The sequence below is a fragment of the Anguilla anguilla genome, chromosome 13 (assembly GCF_013347855.1).
Source record: "Anguilla anguilla isolate fAngAng1 chromosome 13, fAngAng1.pri, whole genome shotgun sequence".
NCBI lineage: Eukaryota > Metazoa > Chordata > Actinopteri > Anguilliformes > Anguillidae > Anguilla > Anguilla anguilla.
In genome coordinates, this window is record NC_049213.1 from 19,522,412 (window position 1) to 19,547,584 (window position 25,173).

General features: G+C 45.2%; 1 protein-coding gene across 1 annotated transcript; it reads right to left on the bottom strand.

The window, feature by feature from the left end:
• Nucleotides 1-3,900: 3,900 nt before the first annotated feature.
• Nucleotides 3,901-24,269, bottom strand: LOC118211695 (zinc finger protein 704-like). Its single transcript, XM_035389100.1, has 9 exons — nt 23,730-24,269; nt 22,263-22,399; nt 12,856-12,950; nt 12,353-12,588; nt 11,686-11,786; nt 10,935-11,220; nt 7,936-8,025; nt 7,484-7,605; nt 3,901-7,109 (listed from the first exon to the last, which is right to left on the bottom strand). The coding sequence occupies exons 1-9, from the start codon at nt 24,018-24,020 to the stop codon at nt 6,998-7,000; spliced, it is 1,470 nt and encodes a 489-aa protein (XP_035244991.1). The 5' UTR covers nt 24,021-24,269; the 3' UTR covers nt 3,901-6,997.
• Between the last annotated feature and the right edge of the window lie 904 nt (nt 24,270-25,173).

The window sequence follows — 25,173 nt, forward strand, 5'->3', positions numbered from 1 at the left end:
TCTACCAAATGGACATTTTTAATGGTATGCATAGCTGTTTCTGACATGATGTGGCTTAAGAGAGTAAATAATCTCTCTAAACATGAAAAGTACCTCATTAATAAAAAATTAACAGCTTGTTAAACCAGCATACATAGCGGTCCCCCAGGACCAAGTTTGGAAACCAATGCACAAGGGAACTTTAAAAAGGTGGGAAGAATACATTTAAGGGCATATGAGGTCACTTTGGTGGATATTTACCTTTAAGGGCACACAAGCTAATGTCAGTGAAAATTTACACTTGTGGGTAAGAGCTAATGTCAGTGCAAGTGTACACTTTAAGGGCATGAGTTGCCATCAGTGAAAGTGCACACTAATGGGCAACAGCCTTCACAGACTCTGTTTTCTCTCTAGATTACTGTGTCCGTTGTAGCTGTTCTTTATCTGATGCAGGTGCATTACAGGCCCTGTAAAAGGCCATTTCCTTGGTTCTCATTTTTTCAGTTTTCAGCTGAAATGACAACATTACTGATGTCTCCTTTTCCGTAGAGATGAGGAAAAATGTACAAGCGGAGCAGCCTTTTACGCGAAGCATTCTGACGGTTCATATTTCTCCTGCCTTTACCCCTTTTCCTGCCCAGCTGGAATGCCCAGGCATGCTCAGACTGTAGCGCTCCCTGCAGCCTCTGTGTTGGATTCGGGAGAGTGCAGACAAGCTCGTGCTCTCCTCTGAAGCACATGATGTCAGCCATTGCTTGTCATCACTCCGCTGTTGTGAACAACCTTTCATGTTTTCATACACCTCTCTGCTCCACTGCCACCTTGATTGATTGTGCTTATTTTCTAGAGATTGCTTTTGTATAACTGTTTCACTGTAGGATTGAGAATGGCCTGGTTTGTTTTAGTACGGCATGCTACATTTTTAAAACACATCCATATTTACAGTTTATATCTGATAAAGAAAAGCCTTTAAAACCTTGCCTTGTCTCAGAGAGCAAGCCTTATGGCTTTCAGAACAGTCGTCCTGGTTACTGTGCCAGGTTTGTGTGCATTGCTTCTTTGTTTCTTTGTTATAATTTAGTGCAGTGGTGACCCGCCCTGCTCCTGGAGATCTGCCGTCCTGTAGGTTTTCACTCCAGCCCAAACAAAGCACACCTCATGCAACAGCTTGTTGCGCCGCTAATTAGCAGAGTCAGGTGTGGGTTAAAATGAAAACCTGCCGGACGGTAGAGCTCCAGGAACAGGGCTGGTTACCACTGATTTAAAGTAATTGTGTTGCAATTTTTAAAAAATTGGCAAATCTAACTTATTTGGCATAAATAGTTTAAATGGTATATACTGTATATTATTATTATTATTATTATTATTATTATTATTATTATTATTATTATTATTATTATCATTATCTTACAAAGATACACAGATTATGATTATACCAAAAATGTTTGATGGATAAATTATGTGCTTTTCTTTCCACACTTTGTGTGTACAGCTTTGTAGCTGTTAGTTCTTTATTTATTAGTGCATTACATTATTTATGACTTTGTGTCTTTTTTCCAACAATTTCAAGAATTTAGTTCCACCCACTTTGCATAAAGACTTGATTGCATAACTTCTCAGAATTATATTATTTATGCAAATGGTTTTCCTAAGGTTCTGATCTTCCAAAAATACAATGGAATCAGTTTCACCTCCAAAACACCAACAGGACCAGGATAATACCTTTTAGTAAACAGAATATGGCTGTTATAAGCAGCACATATCTGAGGAAATCATGTTTATTCCTTAGATTCTAGGTGTAAAAACTGCTATTGTTTTGTAAATGTAAATTTTAAATCCAGATTTTATCCTGTTTACCTTGATATGTACAAATCATAAAGCCATATGTATGGTTGTTCCTATTATATTGTACTGTGTTTAAAGGTTTTACCTTTTAATTTAGATTCCATTCTATGAAGACTGTTGTGGTGTATACTTTCATATAAATATCAACATTGTGTTACTTTTTTTTTTACTCAATTCAATGTTATTTTGCTGAAAAAGGGGCAGCTCTTGAAACAACTCTTTGTGGGGATATTGTTCAATATAATATTGATTTTGTAATAAATATTCTAGTATGAACCTGTTTTTTGTTATGGAAAATAATAATTTTGTTATGTTTAAATAAGACCAGTTCAGCCATCTGTTTTTGGAGGGAGGAGTTGGGGGGGTGGGAGGTGGTTTTACCTGGAGGCCAAAAATGACCTGCAGCAGTTCAAGATCAGTTTCACTTGCTAACAATCCACCTGCTTTCAGCAATGCAAAGTGCTGCTGAAAATCTAAATTGCACTGTTCCTTTTCCGTTCCCAAGTGGGATGGATGTATGTTGCACAGCTCGCTTTGCTCATATAGGATAACCTGGCTGTGGAGGTAGGGGGTGAGTGGTCATAAATATTAATTACCAGTTTCTCGCAGTTTTCCACTTTTTTTGGTGTGTTTGTTCTATTTACCTCATTGTTCATTATCCTGTTTTGTAAACAGGTTAAAGTAAGAACATGTTAGAGGTGGAAAGAGACTATGCAAGTGTTCAGTTCTTTTTTTGGTTCTTATGGCTGACATTAGAGGTTTCCCACCTCAGGTGAGGAATGTGGTTTTCATATGCATTTTAAATTGGTTGTATTCACCTGCCCTCTGGGAGCCACAGGGTATGCTTGTTTTTGTTACTCAGTCAATTTATCAATTAAAGGTGTATATTAGTCAAACCTCACCTAGTTTATGATTGTGAAAACAAATCAGCAGACCTTCTGGTGCTCCAAGGTCAAGAGTGAATACCCTTTTAAACTTCTGTGGTTCTTTTGCCCAAGATGAACAGCCATATCCTATAATTGCTGCCAATGATTGAGTCTGAACCCCACTTCATCTATTTGCTGCATCAGTTGGCCTTATCTGGTTCAGCAATACCAATAATGACCACAGGAGTACAGTATAAACTTCCAACTTGTTAGTTCGGCAATAACCAGGGAGTTTTCCCGTTGACCAGCAGTTAGCCACCAAATTTTCAACAGACCCAAGCACAGAGTAAAGCCAAAAGGACAGCAAAGTGACAAAACAAGAAAGTGTACATCTAGGGGTTTTTTCTCTCCCTTCTCCCTAATCTGAGGTTTGCTGTAACTGAACAGAAGAACTCTGACTCACCGCAACAAAAAAGACACAATCGAAAGGTCTTAAGCATGCTTACTGGTCTTGTTTACTATCCTTAAAAAAAGGCCTGCCAAGAACTTTGGTCATAGATCGAATCAAAGGTCAGAAACCCAGAAGTAAATAGCAAAATACCAGGCTGTGCACACAAAGCCACCAACAACCAAGACAGTCAATCTGCTCTTCAACACATCAGGAGCAGCCCCCTCTTCAGCATGAGCACAGCTTGTACAAGGCCACAGGCAGGCAGAGGCAACCAGGCCATCATCAGCTCAGCAAGGCAGGGCTCCAGTTCACCAGGGAGAGAGGAGACTAAGCTCTCTACATACTATGATGTTAATACAAGTAGACTGTATGTGTTGCATTGCTATTATTTTCTATTTGTTATTTTGCCACACAACCAGGTTGCAGAGAAATCCCACACTTATAAAGCTTTACCGCTGTATTATTTTTGTTTAACCTTTTCTCCAAGTCTCAACTGCTGCTCACCTTGCTTTACATAATATCCATTTTACAGGATTAAGCTGTATTATGACATTACTGCAACTTCAGAGATCCCCTTACAGACCAAGGGGCCATGACTGTTCTTCACTCACCACCAGGCACTACAATCTTTATTAGCATTTTTCTTTTTTACATTTATTGATGCTCTTTGATCCAAAGACACAAGCAATACTGACATTTTATCCATCTTTCACCTTTCTATTAATTTTCTATTTCTATAAATTTGAGGGGAGGGAACAATGACAGTTTTAAAACAATTTCCATTTATTGTCAAATATCACAAGATGGCAGCTAACAGAAGAGTAAAGGTACAGCGAATGAGCCCGGGCAGAATGCAGTGTGACACAGCAGGTACAGCAGGATGCAGTGCTCACAAAGATCATTACACATGAATGCAATTGGCTTTTACATTATGACATCATCACACACTGGTGGATATGTTAAGAATACAAGACACGTCAATGATACTTATCATTAGAAAACTGGAAATCTTCCAGAACATCCATTTCTAGTTTCTGTCAGATGCCCCACACACACCTGGGTTGCTCATAATCTGCTGGATCTTGTGGTAACTGCACAGGAGGTTAAGCTTTGCCTCTCCTGGGATACATTCACAACATATATATGTATACACTGGAAATTCAGTAAAAAGTTATTTAAAAACAATAAAAAATACAGTTCTTTACACAAGCCTTTCGCTACGGCTAATATTTGGCTGGCTCCATCACTTCCTTAAATACACTTTATCTTAGTGCAACCAGGAAAACATCGATTCTGTGCATAGATTCTACAAGCTAACCAGAACGTTACCTCCTGCATTCTTTCTGCCTCTCTATTACATATAACAGAAGTGGTTCCGGTTTGAGTTTCTGGGGCTACATTTAGTTTCTGAATATTCATGAAAGGACATGACAATGTACTGGACATCCATTAGTGCTGGTATTGTCATCGATCATGCCCCTTATATCAAACTGGAGCATTTCTGCTTCAGCAGAACTTGTAGTGTTAAAATACAGTGCTTAGGGTCTGTGGGGGGTCGTTCATAGGGAGCACTAGTCTCGGGGTGAAATCCAGCTCGTGACGGTATCGACTGGCAGCCATGTAGGGGCAGTGCACAACTGGCTTTGTGATGCCCAAGGGGTATATGGGAGAGATTCAGCTGGCAGGGACAGCAGTGTTTATTACTTGAGTGACCCTGTCCGGGCACCCATGGTTCTCTCTCTGCGGACATGTACGATTGGGTCTCCTCCCCCCTCGCTTGTGAATTGGATATTCTAAATTCGGGTAGAATTGGAAATGCCAAATTAATTAAAAAATAAAAAGAGTACAGACTTGAGTATTTGGTTAGTCTATGGAATCTGTGGAAACTGTGACCACAGGTGAAACAGTGAAGACGAAACTCATGACCTCACAGGCAGCTTCTGTCATCTGTGCCTTCTGAGGAAGTGAGTCACTGGAGTCTCCTGACTGCTACATACAGAGCAACACAAGGAGTGATGCAGGGAAGCTGTCAGTCTCTCTACAAAGACGAGGAGGAGCCTGTGAAAGTGCATGTGTGTCCAACATCAGCAAGGCCTGAGATGGGAGACAGACGCTCCAAACCTCCAGAAATCTCCAAGCGAATCACACGTACATTTTAATTAGTGCAACACATCCTTTGTTTGAAGACAAATACAGTCAACAATGGTAAGAATTCTAAAAAAAACCATCTCGGTGCCAATAATTGTTCCAAAATACAAACATTCTTGGATCATATGCCAACTTGCTGAAACAGATTCACACTTTCTTCAGGAACTATCTGAGGCTTCCCACTTCTCCTCAGCTGCTCTTAGAGGCAGAGACATCTACAGCCTACAGTTTCACACGAGCCCAACAGACAGACCCCGGTGATCCCACTCACCAACAGAACCTGCACACAAACAGGAAATGCTACACATACAAGATTCCATGTTAAATACAAGTATTTGTGCAGTACAAATGAGCACCACGGAGCGTAACTCGATAAGGCTTCCCTTTTTTAACATCACTTTGGGCTTTGGTACTTTTTAACAAGGTTACGCTTGGTGTACAGGCTTAATGCGGAATATGACCATATGCCAGAGATAGTCTAATAACGACCTCAACAGCACAGGTGTAATAAATTACTACTGTACAGTAATGTCTTTCCACATGGTTACCGATCTGTCAGTAACTAAGCAGTGCTGATGGGAAAAAAGTGGCCCAGTTTAAAGCACTGCTGTGGTGGGACAGAGCCAGGGGCCACTGGGACAGTGAGCAGGTTTTTCACAAGTCATATATATTCATGTCTAGCTGGCTCCCTGTGTGAAGAGGAACATCCTGTACCAGTCAACCCATCATCACATCTCATGGAACTTCCTCTCAAAGTCATAACATGTCTTGGGTAATTGATATAAAAACTACTTTAAAAGTTTATTCTAATAGTGATTCCACAGATTACTAGCACAGACAATCTGATATCAAACACTGTAAACAGACAGAAAATAGTGCATATCTTCGTAATTGTAACATTTAGACATTAGAAATAAAAATGGAAATACGCGTGTACTTATAGCCAAAATAGTTTGGGAAAGGAGATGACAAGTAATACATTCTGCAGTTCAGTTAAGAAACAAGCAACTGAAACAAAGTTTTTTCCGACAGCTTTATAAAAACTCAAAGTTATATTCTGCTGCCAGTGTTCGAATGAAAGATTATCATGGCAAAATAATCTTTTGTTAGACATATGAAAGTTCAGATTTAAATCAACATTTTGATTATTCGGAAAACAAGGAGCGGCTGGATAAAATGTGTAATTCATCTGTTAATTTCAAAACATTTCATTTCAATAATTTTTTTTCACAAAAATTGCAGACTTTGTTTTTACAAACAATTGAATACCAAAAAAACACTTTAAACGGGAAGAAAAAACTAGCTTAAAATGGCTGCCATGAGGTGGCTAAGACCTACAGCCAGTCCTGGCTTCGGAAGTGGAGAATCGGAATAAGAAAATACAAAAAGAGCACAAATGTTACAAAAACAACACTGCTTAGGCCAGAGCACAAAGCGCAAAGGGTTTTTCTGGGCCCATTTTAGTTTCCTGTCATTTAAAGCACAATTTTGTCTGAATTTTCCTTGAAGATGATCCATTTATTTAAGTCTATTTTTTGCACATATGTTAGTTCCTGTATCCCCAGAAGCAAATGGACGTGACACACCCCCACCCCACAAGGTGATCCTTCCCCCGGTGGGGGGTGGGTGGTTTGGGAGCGGGCCTGCATAGGGCCGACAGAACCCCAGAGGCGAGAGGGGGAGGCCTGCGTCGGGCCAGCGTCGGGCATCAGTCGGTGAAGCGCTGGCAGGCTTTCTTCCAGCGACAGGCCGTGCACCACAGGTCCTTCTTCTCCATGCCGTACACCTTCCGGCACTTCTTGGCCTCACCACGTGACTTCCTTTGTGAGTACAGGGGGGAATAAAGCACTTAAACCCCACACGTGCGTATACCCTACGCTTTCACCCTTCACTAAAACCCTGCCTGTGCTTACCCACCTGTACTTCTACCCTCTACTTATACCTTTTACTTATACCCTGTGCCTACATATCCTGTGTTTAAACCCAGTGCTTATATCCTGCGCTTAAACCATGCTCTTGTACCCAGCCAGTGCTTATAACCTACGATTATACCCAATGCTTACCCCCTGTCCTTAAGAACGTCCTGTTTAATAGCGAAAGTGCCACAATATCTTGAAACTCTGCTCCTAATCACACTTCAAAAAAGAATTGCTCAATTCCCACTGGAGGATTTCACTTTAGTGCAGGTACATACCTGCTTCCTGTAGAGGTCTTGGCTGTGGGCACAGCAGGGGGGAGGGGCTTTGCGAAGGTGGTGTGTTGGAATGGCAGCCTCCTCTCCATCACATTAAAATTGCAGATCTGGGTGGGCGGAGTCTGTTGGCAAATGAAGTCTCAGTTTCTCTCTCCCAAATGAATTTGAAAAGAAGACTTACCTTATATCTTATATACCCAGTGGCTAATTAGCCACAGGTGGCCCAAATCTAACAGGCTCTGCCCATTAACCAACTAATGAGGTGGCTCCACCCACCAACCTTAGCTCAGAGCATGGAGACTGAAATATTTCGGGAACAACGGCTTCCATTCAATAAGCACAACCACTCAATAATAAATATATGGACATAGTATGTGTGTCAGAAGCATGTGCAATGCAGGACCCTCAGTGGCGATGGCGGCGAGGCTCCAGAACATTCCGGATGAGCTCACCGTGCGGAGCGGCTGCCAGGAGAGGCTGGCGCTGGCGTCGTTCGGCCGGAATGCAGACGGCGCGCCGGGGATGCTCAGCGCAGCCGTTGCCTAGGAGACACAGAGCACGCCTGCGCGTGAGACAAACGCGACCCCTGGGCAGAGCCGACGGCCGCTCGGCAGGGTGCAGGATCTACGAGCGCTCCGCCCGGCTGCCAAGCGGCCCCAGGTGTGTATCCACAGGTGTGTATCCCCAGGTGTGTATCTGCAGGTGTGTATCTGCAGGTGGGGTGCCCCAGGTGTGTATCTGCAGGTGTGTATCTGCAGGTGTGTATCTGCAGGTGTGTATCCGCAGGTGTGTATGCGCAGGTGTGTATGCGCAGGTGTGTATGCGCAGGTGTGTATCTGCAGGTGTGTATGCGCAGGTGTGTATGCGCAGGTGTGTATCTGCAGGTGTGTATCCCCAGGTGTGTATCTGCAGGTGTGTATCCGCAGGTGTGTATCTGTAGGTGTGTACCCCAGGTGTGTATCCCCAGGTGTGTATCTGCAGGTGTGTATCTGCAGGTGTGTATCTGCAGGTGTGTATCTGCAGGTGTGTATCCGAAGGTGTGTACCCCAGGTGTGTATCCGCAGGTGTGTATCCGCAGGTGTGTATCTGCAGGTGTGTATGCGCAGGTGTGTACCCCAGGTGTGTATCCCCAGGTGTGTATCCGCAGGTGTGTATCTGCAGGTGTGTATGCGCAGGTGTGTATCTGCAGGTGTGTATGCGCAGGTGTGTATCCGCAGGTGTGTATCTGCAGGTGTGTATGCGCAGGTGTGTACCCCAGGTGTGTATCCCCAGGTGTGTATCCGCAGGTGTGTATCTGCAGGTGTGTATGCGCAGGTGTGTATCTGCAGGTGTGTATCCCCAGGTGTGTATCCGCAGGTGTGTATCTGCAGGTGTGTATCTGCAGGTGTGTATGCGCAGGTGTGTATCCGCAGGTGTGTATCCCCAGGTGTGTATCTGCAGGTGTGTATCTGCAGGTGTGTATCTGCAGGTGTGTATGCGCAGGTGTGTATCTGCAGGTGTGTATGCGCAGGTGTGTATCCGCAGGTGTGTATGCGCAGGTGTGTATCTGCAGGTGTGTATCTGCAGGTGTGTATGCGCAGGTGTGTATCCCCAGGTGTGTATGCACAGGTGTATATGCGCAGGTGTGTATCCGCAGGTGTGTATCTGCAGGTGTGTATGCGCAGGTGTGTATGCGCAGGTGTGTATCCCCAGGTGTGTATCCGCAGGTGTGTATCTGCAGGTGTGTATCTGCAGGTGTGTATCCGCAGGTGTGTATCTGCAGGTGTGTATGCGCAGGTGTGTATCTGCAGGTGTGTATCTGCAGGTGTGTATGCACAGGTGTGTATCCGCAGGTGTGTATCTGCAGGTGTGTATGCGCAGGTGTGTATCTGCAGGTGTGTATCTGCAGGTGTGTATGCGCAGGTGTGTATCTGCAGGTGTGTATCTGCAGGTGTGTATGCGCAGGTGTGTATCTGCAGGTGTGTATGCGCAGGTGTGTATGCGCAGGTGTGTATCTGCAGGTGTGTATCCGCAGGTGTGTATCCGCAGGTGTGTATGCGCAGGTGTGTATCTGCAGGTGTGTATCCGCAGGTGTGTATCTGCAGGTGTGTATCTGCAGGTGTGTATGCGCAGGTGTGTATGCGCAGGTGTGTATCTGCAGGTGGGGTGCTGCAGGTGTGTATGCGCAGGTGTGTATCTGCAGGTGGGGTGCTGCAGGTGTGTATCTGCAGGTGTGTATGCGCAGGTGTGTATCCCCAGGTGTGTATGCGCAGGTGTGTATCTGCAGGTGTGTATCTGCAGGTGTGTATGCGCAGGTGTGTATCTGCAGGTGTGTATGCGCAGGTGTATATGCGCAGGTGTGTATCTGCAGGTGGGGTGCCGCAGCGGAAGCCTGCACTGAGGTCTCAGCACACACGTCTGTAGTAACCGGAGAGCAGCAGGACCCCACAGATACGGCCAGCTGCTGAACAGGGGATCCCCGCCAGCCCGATGGCCTCCTGCGTCTGAGCGGCTTTCAGCTCCAGGCAAGAGCCAATCGATCAATCTCATTTACAAACGAGCTGTCAGACAGCGCCTGGACATTCACCAGATTAAAAAAAAAAAACAAGAAACGAATCCAAACTGAGTCAATTCGGGAAAACTGGCCAATGAATCCCTGAACCCTTGATAGCTGAAATGAACAGCATAACACACAAACATACCGGAGGCACCATTAAGGGTGACAGAGATCCTGTGACGGCCAGCATTGTTTGCAATAATGAAGCTTGTGAAGGCTATGAATGAGCAGAATATATTCAAGGAACTGGGGGGATTCAGAGTACAGGAGGACAAACTCCAGGCTTTCAAGGCTTTATACCATTCCTCATGTGTAAACATCTAAATATGTACAGCTGAATAAAATGAGTAAAACACCAATGCAAAGGCAAAAGTTCTTTCAGCCACTGTTGTTTTTGAATAAACCAGATTCTCTCGCACCCGGTTGACATTTGCAGTCAACCAACTGGCGATCGTTGGCCTGTATTTCCTCTTAGTCTGAATGAATGCAGACGTCACGATCCTGCAGTATGTGCTTCTGCCCACTGCTGCCCTGTCTTTAACATTAGACACCGGTGCCTGACAAGCATCAAGACGTTGGCCTGCCCAGTCGCTGAAGCTCCTGCAGATGAGTCCTCTTTCAAAGTCATCAAGGTGTCCCCTAGTAGCTATGCTAGCCATAATTATAGGCAACCAGGCCTGTCTAGCATTTTTACACAGGCCCATATGCATGCTGGGAAGTTATTTTTTTAATGAATGGTCAGTCACACCTGTGTGGAGGCCGCTGTTCTCTGTATATCCCTGATTTATACAGGTGTTGCCATTTTCTTATTCACTGGTTGTAGGTGACATTATATTGAGTTTGAACAGGAGTCTGAGCAGTGATGTACTTTTGAGACAAAACAGTTTCCAGATACGGGAGTTTGAGGGGCATTACCTGGTAGGTGTGGTCAGTGCGGATCTGGCAGAGGGTAGAGGGTGCTGACTGGCTGAGGGGGGAGGTGCAGCCAAGCTCTGCACGCAGAGAGATGAGTGCACGCTGGGATGGATGTGGGCAGGAGAAGATGGGCAGGGCCTTGTAGAAAGTGGGCGGGGCCATGGGGGCGGTTGGAGAGGCCGGTGTAAGGCAGGACAGCCCCTCCGAAAGTGTGTCCACATTCACCTCCATCTCTGAGTAGTAGAAATCCTCCTCACCATCACTGTCCTCTGAGTCTCCATTCCTCCTGCGCACACACACACACGCACGCACACACACAGACACACACGCACAAATGCATGCATACATGCATGCAGACACACACACACACACACACACACACACACAGCAGTTTGTTAAGGACACCTTAAATGAAAAAGCTCTCAGAAAATCTGCAGACAGCAGGAGTCCAGCGAATAGACCTTCAGCTCCACATTCAACTGTCCCAGTGTCTTTTACCAACAACGTTTACACTTCAAAATGCATAGGACTACCCCAATCCCCATCCCACAGGTCAACAGTTCCTTAAAGATGCCAGAGTTCTTGATATTAGGCTAGGGAACTATTTCCCTGCTATGCAGCACTCCGGCCACCAGATGGTAGCAATGCTCAGCTTCCAATGGACACAGAGGGCTAAAATACACCTTGCCTACAACTCTTTCCCTCTGATGGACACAGTATGCCCACACCCACGCCAGGTGAGCACACCTACCCCAGGTGAAAGGTGCGGACATGTCTCTGGATCCCTGAAGAGGAGCTCAGCACAGTTTCACAGTTCTTCCACAAACACTTAAACATCACCTTCATGGAGTTCTGCAAGAGAAAATATTCTTAAAAACTGCCTCATGGTTAAAAACTGCCTCATGGTTCTCATAAAATCCTGCCCACATGTTTCTCTCACAGTGCTCAAGCTGAACAGATGTTAAGGCAGGGAAGCTCTCCAGCTGAGCACAGCAGTGGAGATCACACGTGCAGCAGGAAGTTACACGGGCACTCTGCAAACGCACAGCTGCGTGTCACCATGTTCTCGCCGTGTCCCCACCGCGCTCACTGAGCCATTAATCATTAACACTGGCTCTCCACGCTGCTAATGGGCAGGTATCCAGGCAACTGTCTGCAGCCTCGAGTGACCACACCCCCCAAACACAGCAAACACTCAGAATTCAGCCGTCACAAATGCAACAACCCCGACCGGAATGCGGTCCTAATCTTAACCACCATAACCCTACATTTGAACCTTAACTTTAAATCTCAAACCCTACTCCCTAACCCCAACTCAGCTCCGCCCCCTAACAGTAACCTCACCCCTAGACCCAACAACCCTGCCCCTGGCCATAGCCCCACCCCCTAATTATAACCAGGCTCCACCCTCAACATGCCTTCCTCTTCCGGGGAATAGGGTCCTCAAACAGGAAGTGTGTGATCTCCGACTCGTCTATGAGATCATCACCCTGAGACAAGAGCAAGGAGGTCTTGTTGATGTCAGTCCACAGGGGAGGCGAGGGTGTGGAGGGCACCGATTGGTCGCTTGCATCCCAGCTCCAGTTTCCACTGGTGGTGCTGCCGTAGCTTCCTGACAGGCTCTCCTTCAGCCCCTTGCTGGTGGTCTCAGGAACTGCAGCAATACAAGGTATAGGATATGACATTTAAAATAAATCAAGCTGGTCAACATAAAGGAACAAATAATTCAATAACACGGGTCTGCAGTTTAGAATCAGCAACTACTACTGAAGCCGTGGGGTAGGTGGGGGTACCTGTACTTGGGAGTGGATTGGGGGAAGGGTAGGTGGGGGTTCTTGTAGTTTGCGGGTAGGTTGGGGGAGGGGTAGGAGGGGGCTCCTGTAGTTTGCACGTGGGTTGGGGGAGGGGTAGGTGGGGTTACCTGTATTTTGGGGCAGGACCAGGGGGTTGGTAGCAGAGAGAGAAGTCAGGGCAGCAGCCGCCATCACTTCCCTGTCCGCATGTCCTTTTGCTGCCCTGCAGGACACACAGACAGAATGAGAGATCACATGACCTCACACATGGCCTCTCCCAGCACAGAGATCACACAACCTCTCCCAGCACAGAGATCACATGATGTCGTCTTGCAAAATGATCACCAGGCGCACACAGACACAAATAGGTAAAGAAATGGAAATAAAGTTTTAGATATCATCTTTTCATTTTCACTGATTATGTAACGTTGCAGCAATGCTATATAATGCTATCACAACATGTTTAGAGCTGGGAAAGTCTACAAAGACAAAAGAAATATCACAAGCATGTATGTAAACGAAGTGCCCCTCCCCGCTACCCAACCAGATCCAACCAGTTTTGACCGTGAACTCAAACCCAAACCTGCAGATCTGTCAGAGGAAAACAGAAAAAGATTAGACTCAGTCAAAGCACTTTCTGGGACAACTTCTAAATGTCACACACACACGGGGAAAGATACTTTAATTTAAGAAAAGCAACAAACAGACAGATAATTTAAAAAAAACAGAAAAGCGCCAGACCTAAACTAAAACATGTAGTTTGGACTTAAATAAATCGCAGACAGCACCCTCCAGGTTCACCATGGCTTGCTTTGATGCAGCAATCCCACAATGCACCACTCTCTTCTGTACCCCTCAGCCTCTTTTACATGCGAATAAAAATACTGAAATGGGAACCAAAGGAGAGATATTCCTAATTTAGAATCCCATGCAGGGTGAGCTCACTTTTTACCAGCAGTTTCCCCATACTGACAACTTCAATACAACAGAACTGATCTTTAAAATCATTTCTGCTCTCCCATTGACTTTAAAAATATGGAGAATGAATGAAAAAAACAACCTTTACCTCAAGTTTTCCTTTTTCTTGAACATTAGAAATAAAATATAAATTCAAAGCAGTGGTAGTTATACACAACAAGTGTACTTCATTTTGTAAACATTTCCTGAATTAACACCTAGTCAAAGGGCAGCAGCAGAATGAATTCTGAAGTGTATAGAAGCACCTTATCCACACAAATTCAACCAAATGCCTCCAAACTCCAAATGGATGATGCTGCATCCTACAGCAAGACAATGATCCCAAACATATTGCCCAAGCAACTCCCTAAGAATTTTTCAGCCAAAAACTGGAAAATTCTTAACTAGCCAAGTCATACACATGATCTGAATCCAAATGAACATGGGTTCCATATGCTGAAGAGAAAACTTAAGGCAACTAGCCAAAACAAGCAGGAGCTGAAGATGGCTGCAGTACAGGCCTGACAGTGCATCAAGAGAGAAGATACTCAGCACCTGCCAATGTCAATGGGTCACAGACTTCAAGCAGTTATTGCATGCAAAGGATATGTGACGTAGTACTAAACATGACTACTTTCATTTACTTACAGGTAACATTAATGTGTCACAAATATTATGGTGACCTGAAATGGGGGTTCTATGTATAAAAAGTGCTTTCATTTCTACATGGTGAAACCAAAGTGTATACAAATACTCAAATAAAAGTGGAGAATGTGCACTTTAACCACATGTGAATTGTTTGATTACAAATCTAAAATTGTGGAACACGGAGCTGAATCAATAATAAATAAAAACATTTTTGTGCGTAGGCAACTTCCTGTAGATAAAAAAAAGCAACTCTACAGCACAAGTCAATAAAAAATACGCTATCGCCACATGCCTGTGGTTCCAATAGCCACACTCACTGAACGCGAGTCGAAAACACTGCAGTCAATCATCGCTAAAGTTGCAGCTCACTAAACAAGAATGACCAGAGAAGTGTAGTGTGATTACTGCCAAACACATGCGATCAAAAAAGCTCTGCTGACCTAATCCTCAGGGATGACTGAAATGCTTTTGAGAAACAATATTCCCGGGTAGAGTGATTGTTTTTGGACATGCGTGTAGGTGAGTTTTTGCGTGTGTACGTGCCTGTGTGTCTACGTGAGAGAGGGTGAGGGACAGTGACAGAGCGTACAGCTTTGTGCATTCAGGAAGATAACCACACTGTTTGGCAGCGGGCGCTGTTTATCATAAAAGCAAAGTGCAGTGTCAGCCAGTATTATGCTGTTTAGCACTTTAACACAGTTTGCTACAAAAACACAATTTATCTCATTTTCCCGAGCCTCCTCTCTCACAGAAAGCACCGAGCCATGTGCACAGGGGTTTCCTGTGTCTCACAGTAACAGAATAACGAACAGCGCCTTTTATTTTTAACTTGGAGTCTCAGTCTTGTGTCCCACTCTGCTTTGAGATCATTTACTGCGTACGTGACGCAAAGCATCCTGTTACTGAACAGAGAACAGCTCCCAGCACGGTGAGCTCCCAGCAGGGACACATGCAGAGCTGTAAAAAAGTGTGTGTGTGTGTGTGTGTGTGAGCGTGTGAGTGTGTGGGTGTGGGTCTGTGTGTATGTGTGTGTGTGTGTGTGTGCGAGTGTGTGCGTGTGTGTGGGTCTCTGTGTGTGTGGGTGTGTGTGTGTGTGTGTGTGTGAGTGTGTGTGTGTGTGGGTGTGAGTGTGTGGGTCTCTGTGTGTGTGTGTGTGCGAGTGTGTGCAAGTGTGTGGGTGTGGGTCTCTGTGTGTGTGTGTGTGTGTGTGTGTTTGCGTGCGTTTGTGTGTGTGTGTGTGTGCATTTGTGTGAGATGTTCTCATTCACTGGACTACATTGTAAGTGTAAGATTTCAGGCTTTATGTCTGAGGTCTGAGGTGTTACGTCTGAGGGGTTTGAGTGACAGCTGTCCGTTTCCCCTGGGGGAGGGGTTTATAAAGCTAACAGAAAGGTGTTTGGTTTTGTGTGGAGCAGGCTCCAGGTCATGTGCACCGGTGTTCCCCTCCTCCGCACAGCCTCAGTCATCAGTCTCTGCTCTCCTCAGCAGTGTCCTGAGGGGAGGTGTGCCAGTTTCGGGGGCTGGATTTTTATTACTGCGACAGTCAGGTTCCCGTAAAATTGAGCTGCTTTGAAGATGGAACTGTAGGGAGAAATACCTCTTCACACATATTGCTTTCAAACAATTTTACTACCGTATGGACACACACACGCACACACCCACGCGCTGCACACACACACACACACACACACACACACACGCCCAGTTGGCAGGGAAGAACAACACTGTCTTGGAAGCGTGAGTACTAATGTTGGAGGGTGGCGTTAGAGATCTCAAACAAAGTGAAAAGGCTTAAACATTTACTTGTTATTCTGCAATATCGGGATTTTCCCACCAGCAATTCAGTCCATCCTGCCGTAAATCAGCGGACCGACGCTGTCGTAGGAAGAGGAACAGCGCACAACCCATTAAACCCATTAAAACACACATGTCCCTGTCCTGAAAAATAAACCAGAAAACAAATACTCCACTGTCCCTGAAAGAAATCAGTCAGTCTACTTCCATTTTTTATCATTGTCATCAATATTATAATCATCACTAATTATTAATATCATGGCTGTCATTTTTTAAATGTTAATTACTCTGTTGTTGATTACCTTCATGAGTTTCAAACTTGAGCTGGGCACTACAATGTGTTTAGCCACGTTGATGAAGATCATTTGAGTTCAAATGCGAATTTGATTGCCAATCATGACAAAGTCCAAAATACCTGAACCTGGCAGGGTGTACGCTTGTGTTAGTGTGCAAACGCACGAGCGTCAATGTGCGCGTGTGTTTGCACATGCATGTGAACGTGAGCCACTCATAACACAAATAAAGAAGCACACATTATAAAAAGGCAGATCCAGAACAGTTTTCTCTCCCTGGCCATTTCACCTTGGAGGGTGTGACACTGAAGGCTGGCTCCCCCACAGATGTGAGTGTGAATAATCAGAGTTATGGTCCGTGACAGAGGCAAGCTGGCTCTCCACTAGAAAAACAAGCACACAATTTGCTTTATTGCTCACATGTTAACTGCAACCATAGCAACTAGCCCGCCAATAAAAATGAAGGCGGTTACTATGCTAACTGCACAGCTTTTTTTTTTTCTTTTTTTCTTTTTTTTTTTAAGTGACCTTAATTTTTATAGCAAGACAAACTCATGCCACCTTCTTCAAAAAGCATACCAGTACACAAGTCCGCACAAAAATACACACATCAAATGTATGGACATATACACAAACACAACATTTACACACGCATCGTGTACGTGTATGTAAATGCACAAATAGTCACACACATGCAGCACTCTTACAACCACACATGCCCACACACAAGCAAGCCAGAAAGCACACATACACACACATGCACTCACACGCACACACACTCAGACACTCACACACACACACACACATTAAGGTTGTCAATATAAACCAAAAATAATGTTAGAATAATCCTTCTGAAAAAACACAAATGTTTGAATATATTCAAATATATTACAATTTAAATGATGAATTACATGCCAGAATTTCACCAACTCTTGGGCAGTGTTAATTGCGCAATATGTCCGCAATACAGTAAGCCAGTACAAAGAGGGACATAACTAGCGTAGGCTAGACCCAAGCCTCCTCAAACCACACTCACTTCTCACTGGATTCTCTTTCTCTGCTTTCATCAGAAAACAATGGGGGGCCTTTAACTGCAAGAAGAGTGCATATATGAAAAAGCTTACTGACAGAAGAGGCCTTTTGGGCTCAGCAAAAGGGAAATCCTGAGTGTGTGTGTGTGAGTGTGTGCATGCATGGTTGCATGTGTGCACGCGCCTGTGTGAAAGTGAGAGTGAGAGAGACGGACCACCAGCCCATGCTCATATTTCTAAGAAACCAGACACTTCCTTGAGAGACATCACTTGCTTCTTTTCAGAGGTATTGGCCCCTCTGTTTCCAAAGAAACGGAACTTCCGCCTCCTACGCAACGGAGTCAGAGCACCCTGCAGAGTGCAGTGGTCAGGGCTGCGACACGGAGCAGAGGAACAGCGCAGGATGACACACACCTCTGACACGCGCAGCAGGGAGCAGAGGAACAGCGCAGGATGACACACACCTCTGACACACGCAGCAGGGAGCAGAGGAACAGCGCAGGATGACACACACCTCTGACACACAGCAGGGAGCAGGGGAACAGCGCAGGATGACACACACCTCTGACACACGCAGCAGGGAGCAGAGGAACAGCGCAGGATGACACACACCTCTGACACACGCAGCAGGGAGCAGGGGAACAGCGCAGGATGACACACACCTCTGACACACAGCAGGGAGCAGAGGAACAGCGCAGGATGACACACACCTCTGACACACGCAGCAGGGAGCAGAGGAACAGCGCAGGATGACACACACCTCTGACACACGCAGCAGGGAGCAGAGGAACAGCGCAGGATGACACACACCTCTGACACACGCAGCAGGGAGCAGAGGAACAGCGCAGGATGACACACACCTCTGACACACAGCAGGGAGCAGAGGAACAGCGCAGGATGACACACACCTCTGACACACGCAGCAGGGAGCAGAGGAACAGCGCAGGATGACACACACCTCTGACACACGCAGCAGGGAGCAGAGGAACAGCGCAGGATGACACACACCTCTGACACACAGCAGGGAGCAGGGGAACAGCGCAGGATGACACACACCTCTGACACACGCAGCAGGGAGCAGAGGAACAGCGCAGGATGACACACACCTCTGACACACAGCAGGGAGCAGGGGAACAGCGCAGGATGACACACACCTCTGACACACGCAGCAGGGAGCAGAGGAACAGCGCAGGATGACACACACCTCTGACACACGCAGCAGGGAGCAGGGGAACAGCGCAGGATGACACACACCTCTGACACACGCAGCAGGCCTCCCCGGGCAGAGGGGAAGGGTCAGCTGGTCAGAGACGCAGCAGGGCAGAGCCGGGCTGTTCCAAATGCCTGGGGAAAACGGGGGAACTTTGCCCCGGGTTCCAGACCCCCTGCATCTCACACCAGCGCTGTCCACATCCCCCCCCGCCCCCCGCAGTGAGGAGCGTGCTGTGAGCCAGATCCAGGCCTCGCCCCACCCGACGGCTCTGAGCCAAAACACCCACCGCGAGAGAGGCCGAAAATACACAGACGCCAGAAAGAAAGCCACCAGCACACCAGTTAATCCCACCGGCCTGCTCTTTCAGCTCATTTCAAATGTGTTTTACTGGAACTTTCCGAGTCCACCCAAACTGCAAACTACAACACTAAACCCTCACAGTGGACGCCCAGTTACTGCAACACAAGACAAACATTGACACTGCAGTAACGCTGAGAGGCTGGTGTGTGCGTGTGCGCTCCTTAGCCAAATGACAAAAATGCAGCAGACAACACTTCCCAGCATCCGTCAGTATCAGACCAGCGAGCAAAGGTTCATTACCGGCTGCTTTTTTTAACCCATGATACACAGCATGTGCACGTGTGCAGAGCTCTGACTGCAGAATTAACTGTGTCTAAGGGAGGATAAATGAACTCTGAATGCTTAATTACTTGCCTGTAATAGTCAAACACACACCAGCCCAAATACAGGAGCATAGAAGCGAACTTCAGGGAAAGCGCTTGATTGAGCGTGTGAAGTACTGGCAGTGTCCCTGGCCCAACAAACCCTTTCCCTGGGTGTCATGCCCTCACAGAACTGTGCATGACTCCTCTCCAAAAAACCACAGGGCCGTCACTATGGCAGCTGAGCGGGGTGACACTGTTTCTTAAATGATTCACTGCACCCAAGGCTTATGCTGCGTTCCAGACAAAGTCGGATGTGGGAAGTTCCGACTGACTTTTCCAACTTCTGACCACAAAGCATTCCAGTTACCGGAGCTCGGAAAGATGACGTTTAAGCAAACAAAAATATCTGAACCGGAGATGGTGATGCTTGTTAGTGATTAACCGTGTGGTTACACACCTGTCTTTGCAAGCATAACATGTTTTATTATCATGCCATGTAGGACATTTTACTCAACGGTATATTTTAATAGCTTAAAATTGCCTTGAGAGGACTGGTTACCATTCAAGGTGTAGTTCACCATGCATGCCGCCATGTTTGTGTGATGTCATATGACACTCTTGCTGAAGCTGGGGTTGTTGAATTCCGCCCAAGTTTCCTAGTTGGAACTCTGACATTAAGTGGCATTCCACAGCACTTTTCTGAGTCGGAGGTTGGAAATTCCTACTTTCCAAGTTGTCTGGAACGCAGCATTAAAACGAAGCTTTGCAGCTCTAACGCATTTCCCAGCAGGGTGCAGGTAGAGGACAATAAGCGAGTGCATCGCGCTGTTGTGAGCTCTCCTGCATCAACAGCGATGACACAGTACTGCAAACGGGGAGCAAGGAAAGAGGAGAGGATTACACAATGACAACAGCATGGCCAAACTGACAGGACCTGTAATCCTGCTCTACCCTGCCATCCAATCACAACACTCAAAAACACTAGGATCATGCACCCACACTTTGGATCACAGTGTGAATGAGTTTAGCTCCATTCAAGCATGTCTGAGCTTGCTCAAAGGTCACATGACCTGCTGACTCCCAGGGTCTAATCAGAGGCTTCCCTTGTGCAGAGTCAGTAACACAGTGCTCTATAAATACACTGCGTAAATGCTACCTGTTGCTAGACCTCCTGAGAGTACATCAAAGTGCCTGTGCTGGCAACTGGTGAACAGGCTATGCAAACATGAACTGTGCCAACGCTGGCAAATGTCCAAAAAAATCAATCACAGCGCAACACAATCATATATTCAGGGAGATTTCAGGAGCTGGGCAGGGAAACATAGTGATGCAAGAAAATATTGGCACAGTATTTCAAACTCTTATTACATACTTCCAGATAAGAAGCCTGTAATTAAATGGGTGGGTGTGCGCTAAAATAAAGCAGATCCTGGATCTGCGTGCAAACCAAACATACCAATGCCTGATGAGCGTCAACAATATCTATGAATAGTTCATCAGAGTTTGTGGGCGGATCAAAATAGGTTTAGTGATTTACACGCTGTGCAGAAGCTGAAATAAACAAGGAAATATAAAAAATTAATAATAAGTAAGAATATATTCATAAAAACTAAGTCTGAAAGAAAATATGAATTAATAAAAATACAGAAGTAAATTAAAGAATACATGTACATAAATTTAAATATTAATATTTACTTCAATATTTATCTATTGCTATATATTTCCACCGTGATATTTCTATTTCCTTGGATATTTCTATTTGCATATTTCTACTTGTATTTATTTATGTATTTATTTATTTATGTATTTATTATTGGCAGCACACCATTATCAGGTGTGGGCCGGCAATTAATGTTATGATGCAGAGAATATCCGAACATAAACTGTCACATTTATGGGACTCTTCCCTACTGTAACAAACTGACCACGTCTCCTCTTAAAAATGGCCATTCTGATCTTGTGCTTGAAAGCAGACGTTAAAAAACAGACACAATTGCCTTCAGCACAAGGGCCACTAGCTGTGATAAATCACCTGTGACAGGTCATATGCATAAATTTCCATTCTCTCCTCCCATATTTTTTGTGGTCTACCATCAGAACACCTTAAAATATACATGCATTAACCCAAACAAGCAACATTTAGGGATGGCATATTCTTCTTGTGTTCTCCGGTACGGCCCTTAGTTGTTAACAAAAATGGTCAAACTAAACATAACAGGAACAATGCTTCCCCACGTCTAAAGTGTTTGGGAAAAAAAGGTTGGGGCATAAAACAGTGTGCATGGTGTGTGTTCCACATTTGGTTTCATTTGCATTCCTACCCTACTACTGTAAGTTCCCATAGGACTGCGTTCCTACCCTCCATTCTCATAGCACTGCATTCCCCCAGGGAGCCCATCCAGCCAGGCTTCACCAAGGAGTCATTGAAGATTTACACAACTTCATCGTTTCAGTAAAAAACCAGTAATTCCACGCAGTTAGAGAGTAAGATGTGCATTTCCAGTTATCAATATTTGACAGCGTAACTCATTCAATTTGAGTGCTCACTCAAAACACCTGTACACAGTGCACTCTGTGCACATCCAATTAGGGTCCTTGGGTTTGGAAACACCTCAAACATGCACAATCTGGAACATAAACAGGTACAGCCTTGCACATGCTTACAAGCATGAACAGGACATGGTAACTTTTCATCATACATAGATAACTGAACCTGAGCCAGTGCTGATTCTTCCATTAATAAATAAATGACACACCTTTCCCGCAGGCAAAGGGCTATACTGGAAGATCGCTGGGCTATTCTGAAACACGCAACTCAAAATGCACCGAAGTAGCTCATGTATTGTGCGTTGACAGTGTGCTGGGTGATCTCTAACCACAGAACATCCCTCAACGTTTGTGATTTTATGATCTCTGTGCAGGAGGGAGGCCTACCTGTGTGTGGGCACAAGGATTTGTGAGGAGGCGCAGGGGTGGAGGGCACGCCCAGGCGGGGGCTGACCCCTAGGCTCCGTATCCCGGGGCAACACATCACAGCGCCTCTCCTGAACATCCCTGTCCTCACGTGGAGCCTGTGTAAGAGTCAGGGGTCAGTCACACACATGCAGAAACGCACAAACACACATGCCTGAACCTGCAGAGGAGTCAGAGGCCCAGATATACTATAGGCTACATATGCACAAACACACATACACCAACATGGTGGTTCAGTGATTGTCAGACTTTGCTTTTTTTTAACACAGGAGAGGATTCGGATTTTGGCAGCTTCAAAATTGCATCTACCAAAATTTGACTCCCCTCCTTTCAGCCAATTTTCTCTGGATGATTCTAATCATAATTCCCATTATATTAGGCCTATGTTTATGACAAATGCTTGTGAAAACATTTGTTTTAACACGAGTGTTGAACATCGTGACTTTTTTATGATCCACCCACATCAAACAAAACAATCTACAATTAATGGTTTGCAGCTATGCTACTAGCACAATCCACAGAATCGTTTAATTATAAATGGAGAAATACGAACAACGTGTAGCTTGACGCGCGCGTTCACGTGAAGGGGAGTCGAAAAACGACACAACGTCAGCACCATTTGTTTCGGTTTGTAAAACCCACTGAACTGGTAAAACCTTTTGCAACCTTGCTCACGGCCCTGTCTGTGTGGGCGTGTCGAGTACGATACTAATAAGTGTACTGATGTGAAAGTTCTGTAACTTTACAGAATCAGCGCTTCAACTGACAAATTGGACAGTGTAGCTTTTATTTTATTTTATTTTTTATTTAAGGCAATTAAGCACTTAAAAACAACTTAAGTTGTTTGCGATGACAAACTAAGACTAACACACATTAAAAACAAAAATAAAAGTCACGTCAACCCATTATATATGAAAATTGTACATTCTGCACCACTCACACTTAGGCGGAAAATAGGAAATACTCTATTCGTAACTATCCTTTTCTCTGTCAGTGGGGGAGAGGTCGGCCATGGAGTCCCGCTTCTCCCCTTTAAACAATTTCTAAAGATGCAAGGCATCATGCATTTTCTACTGATAGGGTAGGCTATATAAACAGCTAAAATTATAACTAGCTAATAACAAACTGGCTTACTTCAGTCAGTGTTCGCTAGCTCTAAAGTCTCAGCCAGATATGCTAGATAGGAAGTGAGCTGGCTATTTAATGGAATGGACAAGCTACACAAACAGTGCAGCTTGCTAACCACATATATTAGGTAGGCCTAGATAGATTACTTGTTGGCTGTCGGTATTGGAACACAGGCCACTGTTGCTTCGCTAGCAAGCTAACTACTGAAGCTTACTAAATTAAGGACATTGGCAATCTATTTACACACACGTTGCATTTTGAAAGCTTATCCATAAACGCATGCTAGCAGCAAATACGTACTTCATTCGGTCGTTTTTCTTTTCCCTCTTTTGTCAGAACAGTTCCACTAACGGCGCTGTCATCGCTGCGGTACTCCTTCACAGCACCGCCGTCGTCCAGAAATAGCGCACATAAAAACCGTCCAGTAGAAGCGGCACTTTGTAATTTGTGAGAATCTACAGTTGCAACAAACTCGCAATTTTCCTTCCTGGCTCCAGCATGGAGACCGCCGTTACCAGCAAGACCATGCACAGTGGTGCAGCTGCTTATTCCAACCTTTAAAGACTTGTTGAGAAGACCTTCCGAATTCATTGTCAGACTGTAAACTACACAGAAGACCACAAATGTTACCTGCTTTTTGAAGCGAACTCGATTTCTGTTTACATCTATTATGTGTTTTAAAAAAAGATTGTTTTAACTTGACTTGTACTTCTGGATTCCCATACCGCTAAAATATTTTATTCCACATGACTAAATTGACGGATTAGCCTGCAAAAGAAAAACACGGTTTCGCATTTTTCCTGCCGCACAACAAAACGACACACCCCCTCCGCGCTCCTGTGCGCGTGCAGCTGCAGCCCCGGAGCTCCAAAAGTCCCGCCTCCCCTTCGTCATTATTGGTCAATGGAGTACGTAAACATTGCATTCTGGCACGCGGCTACATTTCGAAAGCTTCTTATTGGTGAATTCAGAAAACCAATATGCATATACACATTCAATTTTTTTGTAGAGGATTTGGGTTTGCCGGCCGGGGAAGAAAAGGATGATATTTATTGCGCAGATGGAGAGAAAAGCTTACATGAGTTCCAAACTCTCAGTCATGACAATTGAATGGCCGAATTTTGAACAATGGGGTCAACACAAATCAATGCTCTGTGTAGGCCAATAAAACAGTTACCGAAAAAAAAAATACTAATGGGCTGCCTGGACACCTTGAAGCTGTGAGAAAAAGTAGTGGCCCTTAAGTCCATCCATTATCTAACCCGCTTATCCTGGTCAGGGGTCCCAGGGGGTGCTGGAGCCTATACCTGGGTGCACTGTGTGAGAAGCAGGAAAACACCCTGGACAGGTTGCCAGTCCATCGCAGGGCACACACCATTCACTCACACACTCATACCTAGCGGCAATTAAGACTCTCCAATTAACCTTACCTGCTTTGGACTGTGGGAGGAAACCGGAGTACCCGGAGGAAACCCACACAGCAAAGCTCCAGCCGGGATTTGAACCAAGGACCTTCTTGCTGTGAGGCAACAGTGGTACCCACTGCAAGTCATTTTACTTTTTCATTGTCCTATACTCCCCCAGTTAGCCTAACGTATGGCAGGATATCTACAAGTGTACATGTATAATGTTTTAAAGAGTTGTGTATTACATTTAACTTCAGCTTTTTGCTGAATGAAATGCCCAGATGTGCAGGAGGCACCCTTGTCTTGGATAAAGCCATTAAATCACCTAGCAGCTCTCC

Coding starts and splice junctions, on each gene's coding strand:
- LOC118211695 (XM_035389100.1), bottom strand. CDS start 24,020: ATGAATTCGGAAGGTCTTCTCAACAAGTCTTTAAAGGTTGGAATAAGC. Junction 11,221..11,685: donor GTCCGCACCTTTCACCTGGG/GTAGGTGTGCTC, acceptor GTGTGTGCGCAG/GAGGAATGGAGACTCAGAGG. Junction 7,110..7,483: donor AAGACCTCTACAGGAAGCAG/GTATGTACCTGC, acceptor GTACTCACAAAG/GAAGTCACGTGGTGAGGCCA.